At 38.3% G+C, this 15,849-nt stretch overlaps 1 protein-coding gene across 1 annotated transcript in view; it reads right to left on the bottom strand.

Moving 5' to 3' along the window:
• Positions 1–967: 967 nt before the first annotated feature.
• Positions 968–15,849, bottom strand: part of Jak2 (Janus kinase 2) — a 64,080-nt gene continuing 49,198 nt past the window's right edge. Inside the window, exons 17-25 of the mRNA XM_055613862.1 lie at positions 14,322–14,470; positions 14,031–14,181; positions 13,020–13,156; positions 11,524–11,713; positions 10,372–10,496; positions 10,088–10,260; positions 4,890–5,007; positions 2,950–3,063; positions 968–2,274 (exon numbers count right to left, since the gene is read on the bottom strand). Of these exons, the coding sequence (XP_055469837.1) occupies positions 2,167–2,274; positions 2,950–3,063; positions 4,890–5,007; positions 10,088–10,260; positions 10,372–10,496; positions 11,524–11,713; positions 13,020–13,156; positions 14,031–14,181; positions 14,322–14,470 (1,265 nt within the window). The 3' untranslated portion in view covers positions 968–2,166. The remainder of the gene's footprint in view (positions 2,275–2,949; positions 3,064–4,889; positions 5,008–10,087; positions 10,261–10,371; positions 10,497–11,523; positions 11,714–13,019; positions 13,157–14,030; positions 14,182–14,321; positions 14,471–15,849) is intronic.

Consider the following 15,849-nt stretch of genomic DNA (forward strand, 5'->3'; position numbering starts at 1 on the left):
CAGGGGTTGTCAAACAACCATTTCACAGGGGTCTCCTAAGACCACTGGAAAACACAAATATTTACATTATTATTCAGAGCAGTAGAGAAATCACAATTATAAAGTATCAATGAAAATAATTTTATGGTTGGGGGTCATCATGACAGTCACCATGAGGAACTGTATTAAAGGGTCACAGCATTAGGAAGGTTGAGGACCACTATTCTAAAGCCAAGTATCCAAAATAGTGTAAGATTATCTAATGACTACAGAACACCATCAAATATTTACATAACTATAAAATTCTGAAGAAACCTTTTCGTAATTTCTAAGAAATACTTACTTATAGAAACATTTTACCTTAACTGATATCTGTTTCTCATGTAGAACCAAGTAGCATAACTTTTTATATGAATTGTTAAAATCAAAATTTAAAAAATTAATGAACTCTCAAAGAAAATGAAGTCGTCACAACTTCCAATTTTACAGTACGATCTTAAGAAAATGTATGTGCGATTCTTTAAAAGCAAAAATTCAAATATTTTAAAAGCTCAACTAAATGTAGTTTATATTACTGTTTTTAAAATAAGTTACAATGCTTTATGAAAACTGTTAAATTTTAGTATAAAAAATCTCAGATCAAATGTGCATTACTTCCATCTGAGATGCTGTATAAGTGATATCTACTATATCATTTATACATTTATACATCTATCCTAGAGAAGACCTTAGAAATTACAGAAAAATATACCTAACTTCCATTAAAACCTATCAGAAGTTTTTAAAACAAAATCCACTCGTCTCACCACGATAGACGGTTTCTATATCTGGTGTCTGCTAAAATTCTCAAAGAAAGTGAGAAGCACTTTTTGCCTATCCTTCTTCAGCAAAACTAATCCTCTTAAGTACAAGTTAAAAAAAAAAAAAAAAAGAATACACCACTGAAAATAGAGAATTTCCTTAAACAAATTACCAAATATTTAAAATCTTGTATAAGTAACACACAAAAATCCTTGTTTTATTTTTGACATGACATGGTCTAAGATGGAGCAGCACTAACGCAGATAACAATTACTCATAGTTTGAAAACATATATGATTTCTCTTCTCTTCTAGAGATGTACAACACACATCTTCTGGCATTCTTGAACAGAATGAACAAGCTCCAGAACCTCTCCCTTCCCACCAATGTGGGAGATTCTGACAAAGGGTCATTTCTCTTACAACTGCAACAGCTTGGAAACCCCTCACACAGTCTTAGTCCAGGCTCTAACCCATTCTGCATCTTAAAGAGCTTGTACATTTTAAAAATTATTAATGGCTTATGCTTCAACTTAATGTATAATGACAAGTCTCACAGATTAAAACGTCTTACTGGCAGCTAACAGTTCAAGGGACGAAAGTATTTCTGGCATTCTTAATCTCAAAAATATAAAAGAATATTATTCATTATAGTCATAGAAAAAGTTGGAGACAGTCCTATTTAAAAGCATATTTACCATAAACAGACACAAGGAAAACAAATAAGAAAATAGATTGTGCTGTGTCTTTGTAATATTGTCCCAGAAGAGTTCCTATACAAATAAAACTAGACATTTGTTCCTTTTGCTTTGAAAAATATTTACAGTGACATGGAACTTACAGGCCCTTCCAGAGAAGCATAGATGATCAAGAAAGAAAAGCTATTTAATTTTCTGACCATTTTAATTTGTATAATGAAGTTATTATAGATCAAATATGGGAAAATTAAAAAAACATTAATAAACATCAGCCCTCATGTAAATCACACAAGATGCCAAAGTATTATACACGCCACGTGATAAAAACTGTACATGTATATTCTGTGTATCTTTTACACTGCAAAATTTACATTATAATTTTTTTTCATTTCTCAAAAAGCTGAGTTGAAAAATGTCTATTCTCTTCTTTTGCCAGAGGAGATGTAATGATTGCTAGTGAGCTTCATCCAACTCTCCATGAACATTTTGTAAGACTTCAGCAATGTCTGCTAAGGGTGGTACGTGAAAAAAATTCACAAAATTCCCAAAGTTTTGAGCAAACAGCCTCACATTTTCTTCTGGCTGGCATCACGATAAGGATGTGTGGGTAGGAGTCCACAGAAATGTGGCTACAGAGCTTTGTTCTGTTTCTGGAGGTCTACTTGACCTCCAAGTAAAGGTCATCTCTTTCATGTAGCAATACTCTCCCGAATTTGATCCACTCGAAGTGAAAGGTCCCTGAAAGAGGGACGCTGATCCACATTGTTGTTCCAGCACTCGGTCATGATCACATAAATCTGTAAAATAAAAAACATAAATCCAAATTAGAATGAACCAAAGTATCAAGTTAGTTAGAGGCTGACAGGAATTTGGAAATCTCAGTTAAGTTGCCTATGCCAGTAATATGCTATGGTTATGCCTTGAAACACGGCCATGTGTGTATGTTTTCAATAAAAAAAAAAAAAAAAAAAAGGAAATAGATAATTACTGTGGATTAAAAAAAATTGTTGGGTCAGGGAATGGCTCAGTAGATAAAAAGCAGCAGACATGGAAGCTTGATAACCAGAGTCAATCCCAGTGACCCATGTAAAAAGCCCGGGGCAACACCTCTTTAATTCCAGCACTCCTAGGACAGAACAAGAGACAGAAACAAGAAGATCACCTGGGAAATCATGAGGACCAAGCAGCCTGGAGGACGCAGTGCAGCAGCAGAACCAACACAGAGACTGCCTCAGCACGGTGAGCAAGAATCAACCCTGAATGTTCTCCTTTGATCCCACTGTGCACAGTGGTTTGTGTGCCTATACTCACACCACACACACACACACACACACACACATACACAGACACAAATCAAACACACATAAACTTTTCTCACACATAAATAAGACACACACACAAATAGACACACATTTACACACATATCATATATACACAAAAAAAAAGTTAATTAATTAAATAAAAACTGTTACCTCGTCTGGGCATCCCTCTGGCCTTGGTAATCGTCCATTATTCTTCAGAAGCTCTATCAAGTGGAACACAATCATTTGCCCTTGTTTGTCATTGCCAATCATTCGCATAAATTCCTGAAATACAAACTCATTTTAAATGACTTGCTAAATAAACATATTACACTAACAACAAAAATACAAATTAAGATACAATTGATATAACTATTTTTATATTAAGTTGCTAAAATTTCATTAAAAATATAGCAGTGAATACAGCCAATTCTTCAGCCCTATCACTGCTGTGAATACATAAGCTGATGCAGCTTTTCTTTTGAAACAATCAAGAGTGATTTACTAATTTATAACCTCTCACTGGCAAATAAACTTTTCTTCTAACATGATAGCCAGAAACAAAAGTACACATTTATGTATAGAAATGATAAATAATTATCCAGAAATATGCAACTTTATGACAGAATGCTATTGGACAATTAAAATCATACTTACAGTAAGTAAATACTGATAAAGTAAAATAAATTACTAAATAATGTAATAATTACCAGGATAGCAAACTACACAGGAAACTTATAAAACAGTTATTTCTTTGTAAAGTTTCACTTTTATATTAAAATTAGTCTGAAAAAAGTTACAATATTAAAATTCTGAGTAATTTCCTTAAAATAATTAATTTTTTCATACTTCCCCATATTAAATAAAACCTATAATGAACAGTATAATTTACTTCCAAAACTTTATTTTCGGTTCTGTGATTCTTCATAAAGTAGATGTGCATATTCAATGTAATTTAAATGCCATTAAGAGGTGTCCGGGAGGCCTGGTCCCTGGCTGTGCTGGAATGATGAGCTCTTCAAGAGATCTCTGCTGTGCTTATAGACAGGAAATTGGCATAACTCCTCAAAGAGGCTCCAGCAGATGAAGAGACAGATGCAGAGACCCACAGCCAAACATTAGACAGAGCTCAGGGAGTCCTATGGAAGAGCTAGAGAGATGATGGAGGGAGCTGGAGGTGTCAAGGACTCCACAACAGACCTACAGAGTCAACTAACCTAGGCCCATGGCGATCACAAAGACTGGACCACTAACCAAAGAGCATGCATGGACTGGTCCTAGGCACGATGCACATATGTAGCAGATGAGGAACTTGGTCTTCATGTGGATCTCCCAATAACTGAAGCAGGGGCCCTCCCTAAATCTGATGCCTTCATTGGGATCCCATTCCCAACTGTGCTGCCTTGCTGGGCCTCAGTGGTAGATGTGCCTAGTTCTGCAGCGACTTGAGGTGCCAGGGCAGATAAGTACCAACGGGGGACCTTCCCCTTCTCTGAGAAGGAAATGGGAGGATGTGGTGGTAAGGGTGCTCAAGGGAGAGGACTGGAAGAAGAGGGTGGTTGGGATGTAAAGGGAATGAATGAATGAATGAATGAATGAATGAATGAATGAATGAATGAATGAATGAGGGATCAATGCGCATCCTCCTGAATGTTCTAGTTCCTGTGAGCGCAAGCTGCTTCACAGTAAGAGGAATACTGGCCCTCCTGGCTCTCAGTTTCATGCCTTGCCATGTTGATATTTTTTGCAGTTAGTTCCCTTTCTGCTTATCTGCCATGTTGTAATCAACCCAAAGGATCCTTGGCTTGATACTAGACTTTTAATCTCCACAACTGTGAGCCAAATAAGCTCCTTTCTTTATGAAGTAATCAGTGTCATATTTTGTTACAATCAGAGAGACAATGGACAAGAGAATACACTGAATTTACTAAGTTTACTGGTTATTTTGTTGGGTATTGTTGAATATACTGTCACCAAATAAGTAAGAAGAGGTTCTAAAGTAGGCCCTAGACATGTTTTTCTTCTTTGGACAAGGCCTTCCTTGTGCTTAAAACAAAAGTTAAGCAACAGGAGGGGGCTGAGAGGAGTTAAATAGTTAAAAGCACACTGACCACTGGTGGACTTTTACTCTTCTCAATGTATGTGAAAAGTTCATAGAGAACCACGCCAAAGCTCCATACATCAGAGGCCACAGAAAACTTGCTCTCCGTCAAGGATTCAGGAGCATACCTGCAATGCATGGAAATCATTTAAGAGACGAGTTAATTAACGTAACAACTCACTACACTGAAGGGGAAAAACAAATGGGAAAGCACCCACAGGACACAGAACGGCTTTGGCAGCGCAGGCCCAAGGCTCTCCCCAGGAGGGCTCCTTTGCAGTGCTGACTCAGCAGGCGCAGGGAACGTAATTCAGAAGGGGAGTGGCTTACCATGCCATTCACACAGCACCACGACTTATGCAAGTATCTGCTTTCTTCTTGGAGCTTGTAATTTTTTTACACACCAGGCATTTAGTGCCTATGCAACCGTCACTACAAAAATACTGGGCCTTGACACCCTAACACACTTCCCTATAGAAATTTCATATGCATTGCTATCACTGCTGAGAGTGAGTGACAGTTCAGACAGCATACTGGGACAGGGTCTATGCAAGCGTGTGATTTGCTCCACAGAGCTTTCTGTTTCAGCGTTTGCTATGCTGTTCTCCCCAGCAACAAGTGACAGCTATGAATATGACACATGTTGAGTAGTGGGTACTCCTAACGAATCAGAAAACCAGGTCCTGAGACCCTCTGACATAATACAAACCTAAAGGCATTTGTTTTTGTTTTTGTTGGCAGCACCAGGTATAAAATGAAAAGTTTTCCTGAGAATTGAAATGTGCAATGCTCTTCCTAAATTGTTCTTTTAAATAAATCCAGATTAGAAGTAGGGGGAGAAATGTAGCTTCTATCCAGAACTGTAACTTGACACCTTAAGAAACAGAAAGGAAGGGGCTGGAGGGATATCTCAATGATTAAGATCACTGGATGCTCTTCCAGAGGTCCTGAGTTCAATTCCTGTACCCATACAATGGCTCACAACCACCTATAACTATGGTCCTATAGGATCTGATGCCCTCTTCTGGTGTGAAAAATACAGACAAAACAACCACATACATAATATACATAAATAAATAAATCTAAAAAAAATCAGTAAGGGGCTGATTATGAACAAGAACACAGAAAATACAAAGCCTCAGAGAAATGGCGTCACAGCTCAAGCGGGTTGCCAATGGACGAGGAATATTACAGTTCCATGGTCAAGCCTGTCTTTGCTATACAAATGGCCACAGAGACCTGTTTGACTGGCTAGACTGAAAATATGAACAAGCCTTAGAAGCAGGTGGAGCTCTGTGACTTCTAGGACAGCCAGGGCTACAGAGTGAAACCCTATCTTGAAAAACCAAGAAAAAAAAAAAAATAAGAAAGAAAGGGAGGGGGAGAGGACGGAAGGAAAAAAAAAAAAAAGAACAACATGCATTTAAGCTTTTCTTCAAAATCCAGCTCAAGGTTCACTTGCACAAGTGCTTCCCTTGCTAGTCAGTCTCAATGATCCGCTGCTTACTGCTCGTCTAGACTTACAGCCTGTACTACACAGCGTGTAGCAGGAATGTATCTGTTTAGCTTTTTAGTCTATCAGCAATGTGTAATCTCCTTAAGACAACGCTACTCTCTTATACCCTAAAACGTATTTCACCTTTTTTTTTTTAAGTGGACAGGTCTTTCTGTATAGCCCAGCTTGGACCTTCATGAAATTCATGACCCTTCAGCGTTGGCTTCCCAAGTACTGGGATTAAAACCATGCTGTTCCAAGGTTTTTTGTCTGTCTGTTTTAGTAAAGCACTCTTTGTAATTAATTTCTTAGTTACATCTTGCCAACCCCCAGAGGCACTTATTACAGAATGCCCTTTACCAATGCAAGGTAAATCTGGTCAGGAAAGATTTACTTCTCTCTGTGAGTTTTAAGAAGATTCTTTCCCTCCTTTTTTGTGGAGCATTTAGGGAATTTATATACTTTATCTTGCTTAAAAGCCAATGTCAGCTTTATTATCCAGAAATGTACTTAGCAATTACCCAGGAACTATCTTTTGGGAATAGTCATCTCGAAAGGCAATACACCTTTCTCCTGGTTTCTTGGGAAGGAGAGGAACCTAAGTTGGCCAGAGCATCTTTCCAAAGTGCTAAGCTAGTAGGTGTGATAGCTCCTGGCTATCACAGGTGGTCACAGGTGACTAAGGGGATTAGGATGCACTCTGTGTAACAAACAGTGTGGTTAAGCCTTTCACTGGAGGACTACTTCCTGTCTAGTAACCTTGTATGCAGTGGTCTGTTTCTGCCTGAGCACATAGAGGTGTAAGATTTCTTTCCACCTTGGAGATCTCCTATGACGGGGCACATTATGACAACAACACACCCATACTTAACGCTTATTCAACAACAGAACCTTTCATTCCCTGCTTCTTTAGAGAGGTTTTCTGAGTTGAGAGAAAGGATTGGCTTTAGTTATATTTCTTCCAACATTTCTTTTCTCTCTTCTAAATTTAGAGTTTCCCAACATTCTATCATTTAATCCCTTCCTCTCCTGCTAAAAAGTTTTCTTTAGATAGCCCACCTTTACACTGAAGTCTCCCAAATTCAAGAGAGAGTCTTAGGAATTAGCAGTTCAGTCTCCAAATGGGCTCCCTAATAAGGGGAGCAGGGACTGTCTCTGACTTGAACTCAATGGCTGGCTCTTTGATCACCTCCCCCTGAGCGAGGAGCAGCCTGACCAGGTCACAGAGGAAGACAATGCAGCCAGTCCTAATGAGACCTGATAGGCTAGGGTCAGATGGAAGGGGAGGAGGACCTCCCCTATCAGTAGACCGGGGAGGGGCATGGGAGGAGATAAGGGACTGAGGGTGAGATTGGGAGGGGATAAGGGTGGGGCTACAGCTGGGATACAAAGTGAATAAATTGTAATAAATAAAAAATATATATATTATAAAAATTGTTTTTTAAATAGTTTACATTTTATGTACTAATGTATATATGTGTTTATTTATTTGTGTGTGTGTGTGTGTGGTGGGGGATCGGAGCCAACCCATGGGTTTAAGTTTTCTTCCACCATGCAGGTCCTGGCCTAACTCAGGCCCGCTGTTGGGTCTCTGGCTGGCCCAGGAATTATTTTTAACTCTCCAATTGCTCTGTGTAATGAGCCACACTGTCTTTTCAGAATGGTCTCCTAGCTTACTCTCTCTGCATCACCATAGTCCTAAGCCAGCGCCTTTGACTAGTGCAGACTACGATGCACAAGGCCTGTCCAAATGATGTCTGTAGTCAGAACCACCTAAGCCTTCCCCATGAGTCCAAAACTCTGCTTCAATAATTTTTTAAAACATTGAAATGGAAACATTTTTCATCTACCAACACCTAAAACACATTGGAACATTCTAAGACATTTAAACCAAAACAGCATTTTGAACAATTAAAGTATTAAGGAGCACAGAGATTTCTTTTAAATAAAACCCTTTGTTTTAAAACTATGACTAACTCCTATGGATAAAAAGTGCATGTGATTCCTTTCATATCTAGATTTTTTGCTAGGGTTTGACTGTATCCTCTCCAAAATTCAGGTGTTAAGATTTAATAGCCAATGTGTTACCACTGTTTAGCTATTAAAGCCATTTCTGAAAGTCAAGTTGGTTTTATTATTTTCTTTCAATACTAGTGAGAAAGAATGAATTTTCAGTCACTAACAGGTAATCTTAGTGCTGGATCACCGTATACTTTTTAGCCACGTATCTCAGGAATTACAGAAATGAATGCTGTTGCAGCCACAGTCTGTCTTCTCAAATATAGTTTTCTCTATATATAAAAATGTACTCTCTATTTATTAAAATGTAAAATAAAGTGTGTAAGTTGACATTTGACTACAGAAATATTCACCTAAACCACTGGCTCTCAGCCTTCCTAATGCTGCGATTTTTTAATAGTTTCTCATGTTGTAAGAAGCATTAAAACCATAAAATTATTTTCATTGTACTTCAAAACTGTAATTTTGCTACTGCTATGAATAATGATATAATATCTGTGCTTTCTGATGGTCTTAGGTGAGCCCTGTGAAAAGGTTGCTTGACCTCCCCAAGAGACGTCACAGCCCACAGGTTCAGAACTGTTGACCTAAACACTTCCCATTCCTTTATGACATTGATATTCAGTTAATTCCAAATATCTCACAAAGAGATGTTTAAGTGGTGGAGCCACAGGGAAACTCCAAACCCTCATCTATGCTCTTGTAAAGAAAGCCTAATCAAATTCCTTGAGTCACCATAAAAACAACCAACCCCAGAATGGGAGCTAGCTGGGAATGGGAATCGATCAATGGGAATGATAGTGAGGCAAAAGAGAGTAAATGAGATTAAAATATATTCCATGAATGTATAAAAATGTCATGAAACCTATTATTATGTATAATTAATTGTTAATAAAATATTTAAATAGGTAAAATGAGCGATGAATGTTCCTGACATTTTAATTAAAGATCAAAATTTACTTCTAATAGCAAATTCCTATAAATCTAGTATTTAATGTCAGGTCATAACAGTATCATGGTTTAGAAAGCTTAAAAGCGTAAAAGCCAGAACCAAATCCCAGTGCTGCAGTCACTCAATGATGCCTTCGGCGAGCTACTCAGCTTACACTTACCTAGGTTCCCTCCTGCTTAAATGGAGCTGCAGACGTTATCAGAAATGCCTGAGACCACAAGTGCCTCAGGTTTCAGAGCTCTTCAGATTTGGGGACATTTACTTACATAAATGTCTGTCAGTCAGTTACACTTTCCTACTCCAAAACCCGAGGCTCTGGGGATCACCTCCGTGCCTAAAATGTGTCATGCTTCATATACTCTGATTTGGGGTTTTCAGGTTAGTACTGTGGCATCTCTAATAATCATACTAATATACATTGTCCATGGATTGTAAAAATGATTCCTGAGAGGTTGGAGAGAGGACTTGGCAGCTGAGAACATGAACTGCTCTTCTGGAGGGCCCTAGTTCAATTCCCAGCACCCACATCAGGCAGCTCACAACCACCTGTTGTTTTTTTAAAGGGATTATTTGAGATAATAATGAAATGCATTTTGCTCAATACAAAGTATATGACAAATATTACTGTTATTGGAAGCAGTGCTAAACTGGACATTATTAAATATTATATAACAGTAAAAATAAAGTTTGAAGCAAATTCTCTAAAATTTCACTTCATTATACTAGAAAATACCACACTCACCAGAATATGGGACTTTCACCTGGTTCTTTTACTTTGTAGTATTCTTTGTCCTGTGGTAAGACTTTGGTTAAACCAAAGTCTCCTATTTTCACTCTGTTCTCGTTTTCCACCAATATATTCCTTGTTGCCAGATCTCTGTGGATATACCTTTTGGTACCAAGATATTCCATGCCCTATGGATAAAATACATTTTTCTTTCAGTATTTCTATGAACATAATTTACACAGTTGCACCCCTCCCCCAGGTTTATCTCGTCTGCCACATACAGCTAGGATGTTGGGTACCTTGCATATCTGTGATGTGTACTGCAGAAGTTTTTTGTGATCTATCCGCTCTTTATGTTTTTGGAGATAGTCTCGTAAGCTTCCATATGGCAAATATTCCATAATTAATCTTAGGTTGCGCCGACCTTTTAATACACAAAAGGAACATACTATTTCACTGTGCTATATTTTACTGATTAAATACTAAGAAAAAAACCATAGCCGGGGGTGGTGGTGCACACCTTCAGTCCCAGCACTGGGGGAGGCAGAGACAGATGGATCGCTGTGAGTCTGAGGCCAGCCTGGTCTACAAAGCAAGTCCAAGACAGCCAAGGCTACACACAGAGAAACCCTGTCTCGAAAACAACAAACAAACAAACACCACTTCAAACCCATATGTAAATGAAGTATATACAAAAGATGGGTTCATGATGATAAAAGTATATTACAAATTAAAGGTGATATAATAGTTAAGAATACAGGTTGTCAATCCAGTTTTTTTGTTTTTTTGAGACAGGGTTTCTCTGTGTGGCCTTGGCTGTCCTGGACTTGGTTTATAGACCAGACTGGCTTCAAACTCACAGTGATCTGCCCACCTCTGCCTCCCAGAGTGCTAGGATTACAGGTGTATTCCACCATTCCCTGCTCAGTCCATTTTTTTTAAGAGAAGCTTTAGAAATACTTATTCTTTACCCTTTTTTAATTATTTGTGCAAATCAAAATAAGTTGATAATAAAATTTTCTTAATTATAAAAAGTATCTAATATAAAAACATTTTAATAGATTCTGTGAGAAAATTAATTTTGTGTAAGGTGAGAAGGATGATTAACCAACCAGTCAAAATACCATGTAGTTATTACAGCCCAAGATCTCCTTGCACAATCTCTGTGCATCTCCCTCTGGGCACTGACAAATCTTTAGAAAACTATGTTCCTAGCACCCAGGATGTAAAAGGCATACTGTGAAGTTAAGATAGGTTTCCCCTATCATCAGTGGACTAGGGCAGGGACATGGGGGTAGGGGGAGAAAGGGAAGGTGGGACCAGGAGGAGATGAAGGAGGGGGCCACGGCCAGGATACAAAGTGAATACATTGTAATTAATAATGATAATGATGATAATGATAATGAAAAAATAAAAATAAAGAAAAAAGATAGGTTCAATGGGCAACATACCAGCACTGTAGCACACTCCCTTATACTTTACAATGTTGTCATGCTGCAAGGATTTCAAGATTTCAATTTCCCTTTCAAAGTCTCTGAGATGCTCTTCCGTGCTGTGCTGGAGCTTTTTAACAGCCACCACCTCCCCAGTGTTGTCCTGTAGAGGGTCATAGCGGCACATCTCCACACTCCCGAAATTACCCTACACAACATTGGACATTAGGATGAAGTCAAGCGTTTTCAAGACAACTTACTATTAATTCCTAAAAATACAGGAAATGCTGGCAGCTAGAATTAGAAAAAAATTCTCAGGTTATGTCAGATAACTTTTGGAGCAAGAAATGGAAGTATTATTTTTAAAACTGGGTAATATACCTATAAACAACTTCTTTGAGATGATTTATTTACTGAAAAAGAAATAGCACACTTCAAAAACATGGTTAAACAAGTGGTGAGCACCAAATATTAAGAACAAATCAAGGTACACTACAGGAGCTATGGTAAGTTTCTGTAACTGGCTTTGATAATTTTTCCTCTATCTCAAAGCATCTTCATATTGCTTCAGTGAATAAGTATTTTTATGGACTGAGTTATGTGTGGCCCCATATATTTATACAGTGGTGGCCTAATCCCTAATTATATTTGGAGTAGTGCCTTATATATAATGATAAAGGTGTTAAGCTGGAGGCCTGCGACAGAGTATGCTCCTGGGAGGGTACAGGTATAATTCTGAGACTCCTAACAAGGGGGGACATGAAGTCTGAAGTGACCACCTCCTAACCAGGCAGGACTAGTGGAGGAAGGGGAACAACAACCCACCCACAAAACCTTTGATCCAAAAATTAGTCCTTAGTGCAGGTATAAAGAGGAACAGAGATTGAGGGGATATCCCACCAATAACTGGCCTAACCTGAGACCCACCCCATGACAGATAGCCAGCCACTGACATTATTAATGATGCTCTGCTCTGCTTGCAGACAGGAGCCTAACTTGACTGTCATCTGGGAGATTCCAGCTAGCAGCTAATCAAGACAGATGCTGGGACTTGCAGCTAAGCATGGGGCGGAGCTCCAGGGCTTCTGAGGAAGTGTTGGGAAAAGATGGAAGAACCTGGAGGGGACAGAAACCTCACAAGAAGACCAACTAACAGAGACAACTAATAGAGACAATATAAGACTAACTAATAGAGACAACTAACCCAGACCCATGGGGACTTACAGTGACTGAGACAACAACTAAGGGGCAGGCATCGTCTGGACCTAGGCTCCCTGTACATATGTGGCCGATGGACAGCTTGGTCTTCATTTGGGTCACCTGGACAGTGGAGGTGGGGGCGCTGTTTCTAACATGGAGTCTATTGCCTGCTTTTGGATCACTTCCCCCTCGCAAGTGTGTGTGTGTGTGTGTGTGTGTGTGTGTGTGTGTGTGTGTGTGTGTAATGTACTCTTTTTGTTTCCAAGTAAAATGATGTGTGATTATATTCTATTTCAAAACTTATGAGAGTTTACCTTGCCAAGTTGCTGTAGAAATTTCAAGTGTCTCTCTTCAAACTGTGTAGGGTCTCTGTCTTCAAAAGCACCAGAAAATCCTAGGGCACCTATTCTCATGTTTGGTAGCATGTCATTTTCTGTTAGTAGTTCATAATCTGTAGAAATAAAGAATAACACTATATTAAATTGGCAAATACATTCTCTGAGTAAAACTGATAGATAATTCAAGCTAAGAAGCGAATGAGTTTAGAATACTAAATAACACAGAGAAACTACTTTTTTTAACTGTTTTTTTTAAAGAGTTATTTATTATTTATACAACATTCTGCCTGCACACCAGATCTCACTATAGATGGTTGTGAGCCACCAAGTGGTTGCTGGGAATTGAACTCAGGATGTTTAGAAAAACAGCAAGTGTTCTTAACCTCTGAGCTATTTCTCCAACCCCACAGTAGATTTCTCAAGGGGTAAATTACTATTTTCCAAAACAGGCAGTTTCAATACTCACAAAAAAAGGTTCTATGAACTTCCAATGGTGAGAAAAGTGAGTAGTACTGACTGGCTATGGGACAGGTATACGTTTGCCCCAGCATTCTAAAAGAAGTAGAATAAACAAAAATAAATCTACCTCGTGTTAAAAAAAATAAGTCAATTATAAAATAGATGGGAACTAGAAAACCCAAAAGGGGTATTGTGAAAAACTGCATACAGCAGAATAACAACAGTGATCAATGAAGCATGCCTGACAAACTAAACTCACACTCAATTTGAAAACTCTTGTTTTAGACACAGAAAATAAATTTTGTGGTTAAGTTTTCTTGTCTACACAAGTAAATAAAATTAGGTTATAAAAGGAGAAAAGTTCTTTTGAAAGCAGAAAGGCTGCCCAGTCAAGCAGAACATGGATACAGTACAAGAAAAGGCATGATACATGAAAGACTTTCTGAGATGGAACTACAGGATTACAAACTATCCAATTATAACAACAGAGGTAGAAGACAGTGACTAGTGAGCCCCATCAGTTCTTACCTGGAGTAAACAGGCTGTTGAGATCACGGATGATGGCTCTGAAGGCAGGCCTGAAATCTGGCTCATAATCCATGCAGTTATTTATAAGGTTTGCCAATTCTGTCCACTTAGGTGCAGGAAGCTGATGTTTATCTTCATAAAACTGCAGCTTCTACAATTACAGAACCAATTGCTAAGATCAGACAGTGCTGTGATTTACTCTCTCCCAGTTAGATGGGCTAGGAAGTATCACCCCACGTGAGAGAAGCCTGGAGACCCGTGTAGCTCTCCCCTCAGCCTGTGTGAGCTTACTCTCTGAGAATCCAGGGCGCTCAGAGGTGGGTCCCCGCTGCAGATCTCCCACAGAGTGGTTCCAAAACTCCACTTGTCTGTTGCCAAACTTAGATTTTTAGGATTTTCAATGCATTCAGGTGGTACCCATGGTATTCTCTCCTGAAGAACTTTTAAACAGGAACAAACCATAGTTAAATACACTCACAGACCATTATTTTCTATGGGAAGAGTATTCAAGCTCATTTGAATAAGTGAGTCTCTCGTGGTTATAGAGGACCGGTCTGGCTCATGTTTGCCAAGTTTAAGAGCTAGAGGACCCTTGAAATCCTACCTCAGTAACTCAGCTTTAACAATTAAGATTCACAAAGACTGGGAGATTTTCCCACAGCTATGCAAATTTTAATAGTGTTGTTAGAATTAGTATGCTATGTAATGAAATTTGGATCAACTTAAGCTTCTTTTCATTAAACCAAAATGTCTCACCTGGCATACTATTTTCATTATCTTCCCATTAGTCTGTCTCTCTCCCACAGAAAGAAATATACAAAACCTGTCTTATAATTGGATCTTGATATTTAAAATATATATATTCATAATACATAAGAGACATAAGTAATATTATTGTATATGTAATTATTGATATAAGTAATTTTACGTCATTGGTGGATGTTTTAACAACTTAATAGAAGTCATTATGACTGGCAGATAAACAAGGCCAAACAGGCATCATCATTACAGCAGACAAAGAATTAATTTATACCAAGATAGCCTTGGTATGGAATTGACAGACTGGGTAATGTTCAAATCATGGAATTTCCCAAGTAAAGTTTCTGCAGTCCTTGACTCCACTACAAAGTATCTGACGAAGGGATGATCTCCCTTCTGGGATTCTGACAAAGAGAAAAAGATAAGAAAAGGAAGATATTTCACCTTTTGGTAAAAGAATATGGATATTTTTCTACATAGCAAGGAGATTAAGGAGTTCATTAGTTTCCTTCTCCTTTACCATATAATTTTTTTTTTCTATTTTAACTTCTAATTCCAAAAGGCAAATTTCCTCAAATGCCAGATCCAAAGCTTGTAAGATTTTCTTCTCTACATGACTGTCCTATTGCTGCTGTCCCCTGCTTTGGAGTCAGCCAGAAGAGTTAAGCAGCACTGGCTAAACCACAATATTGCACACCAATGCACAAAGCCTCATTAATATGGATTCTAAATTTAGAAAATTCAGGTAGAAAATTAGTTAAAATACAGCCAGCAATATGGCTTAAGCGGATGAAGGTGTTTGCAGCCAAGTTTAAGGACCAGAGTTCAATCCTGAGGACTCATGGTAGAAGGAGAGGACCAACTCCCACTAGTTACCTTCTGGCTTCCACACTGTGCAATGGCGTATGCCTGCCACACCTATACACAAAGTAATCATTTCAGCTTATGGTGACATGCTTATACAAAAGAAGAAATGGACACAATTTAGCCATAACTTATTTTAAATTACTACAAGTAGTAGCTAAATATCATTAGTAAGCAAAACTGCTAATAAACTAGA

Source organism: Psammomys obesus, unplaced genomic scaffold, assembly GCF_907164565.1.
Source record: "Psammomys obesus unplaced genomic scaffold, mPsaObe1.curated_primary_1811, whole genome shotgun sequence".
Lineage (NCBI taxonomy): Eukaryota > Metazoa > Chordata > Mammalia > Rodentia > Muridae > Psammomys > Psammomys obesus.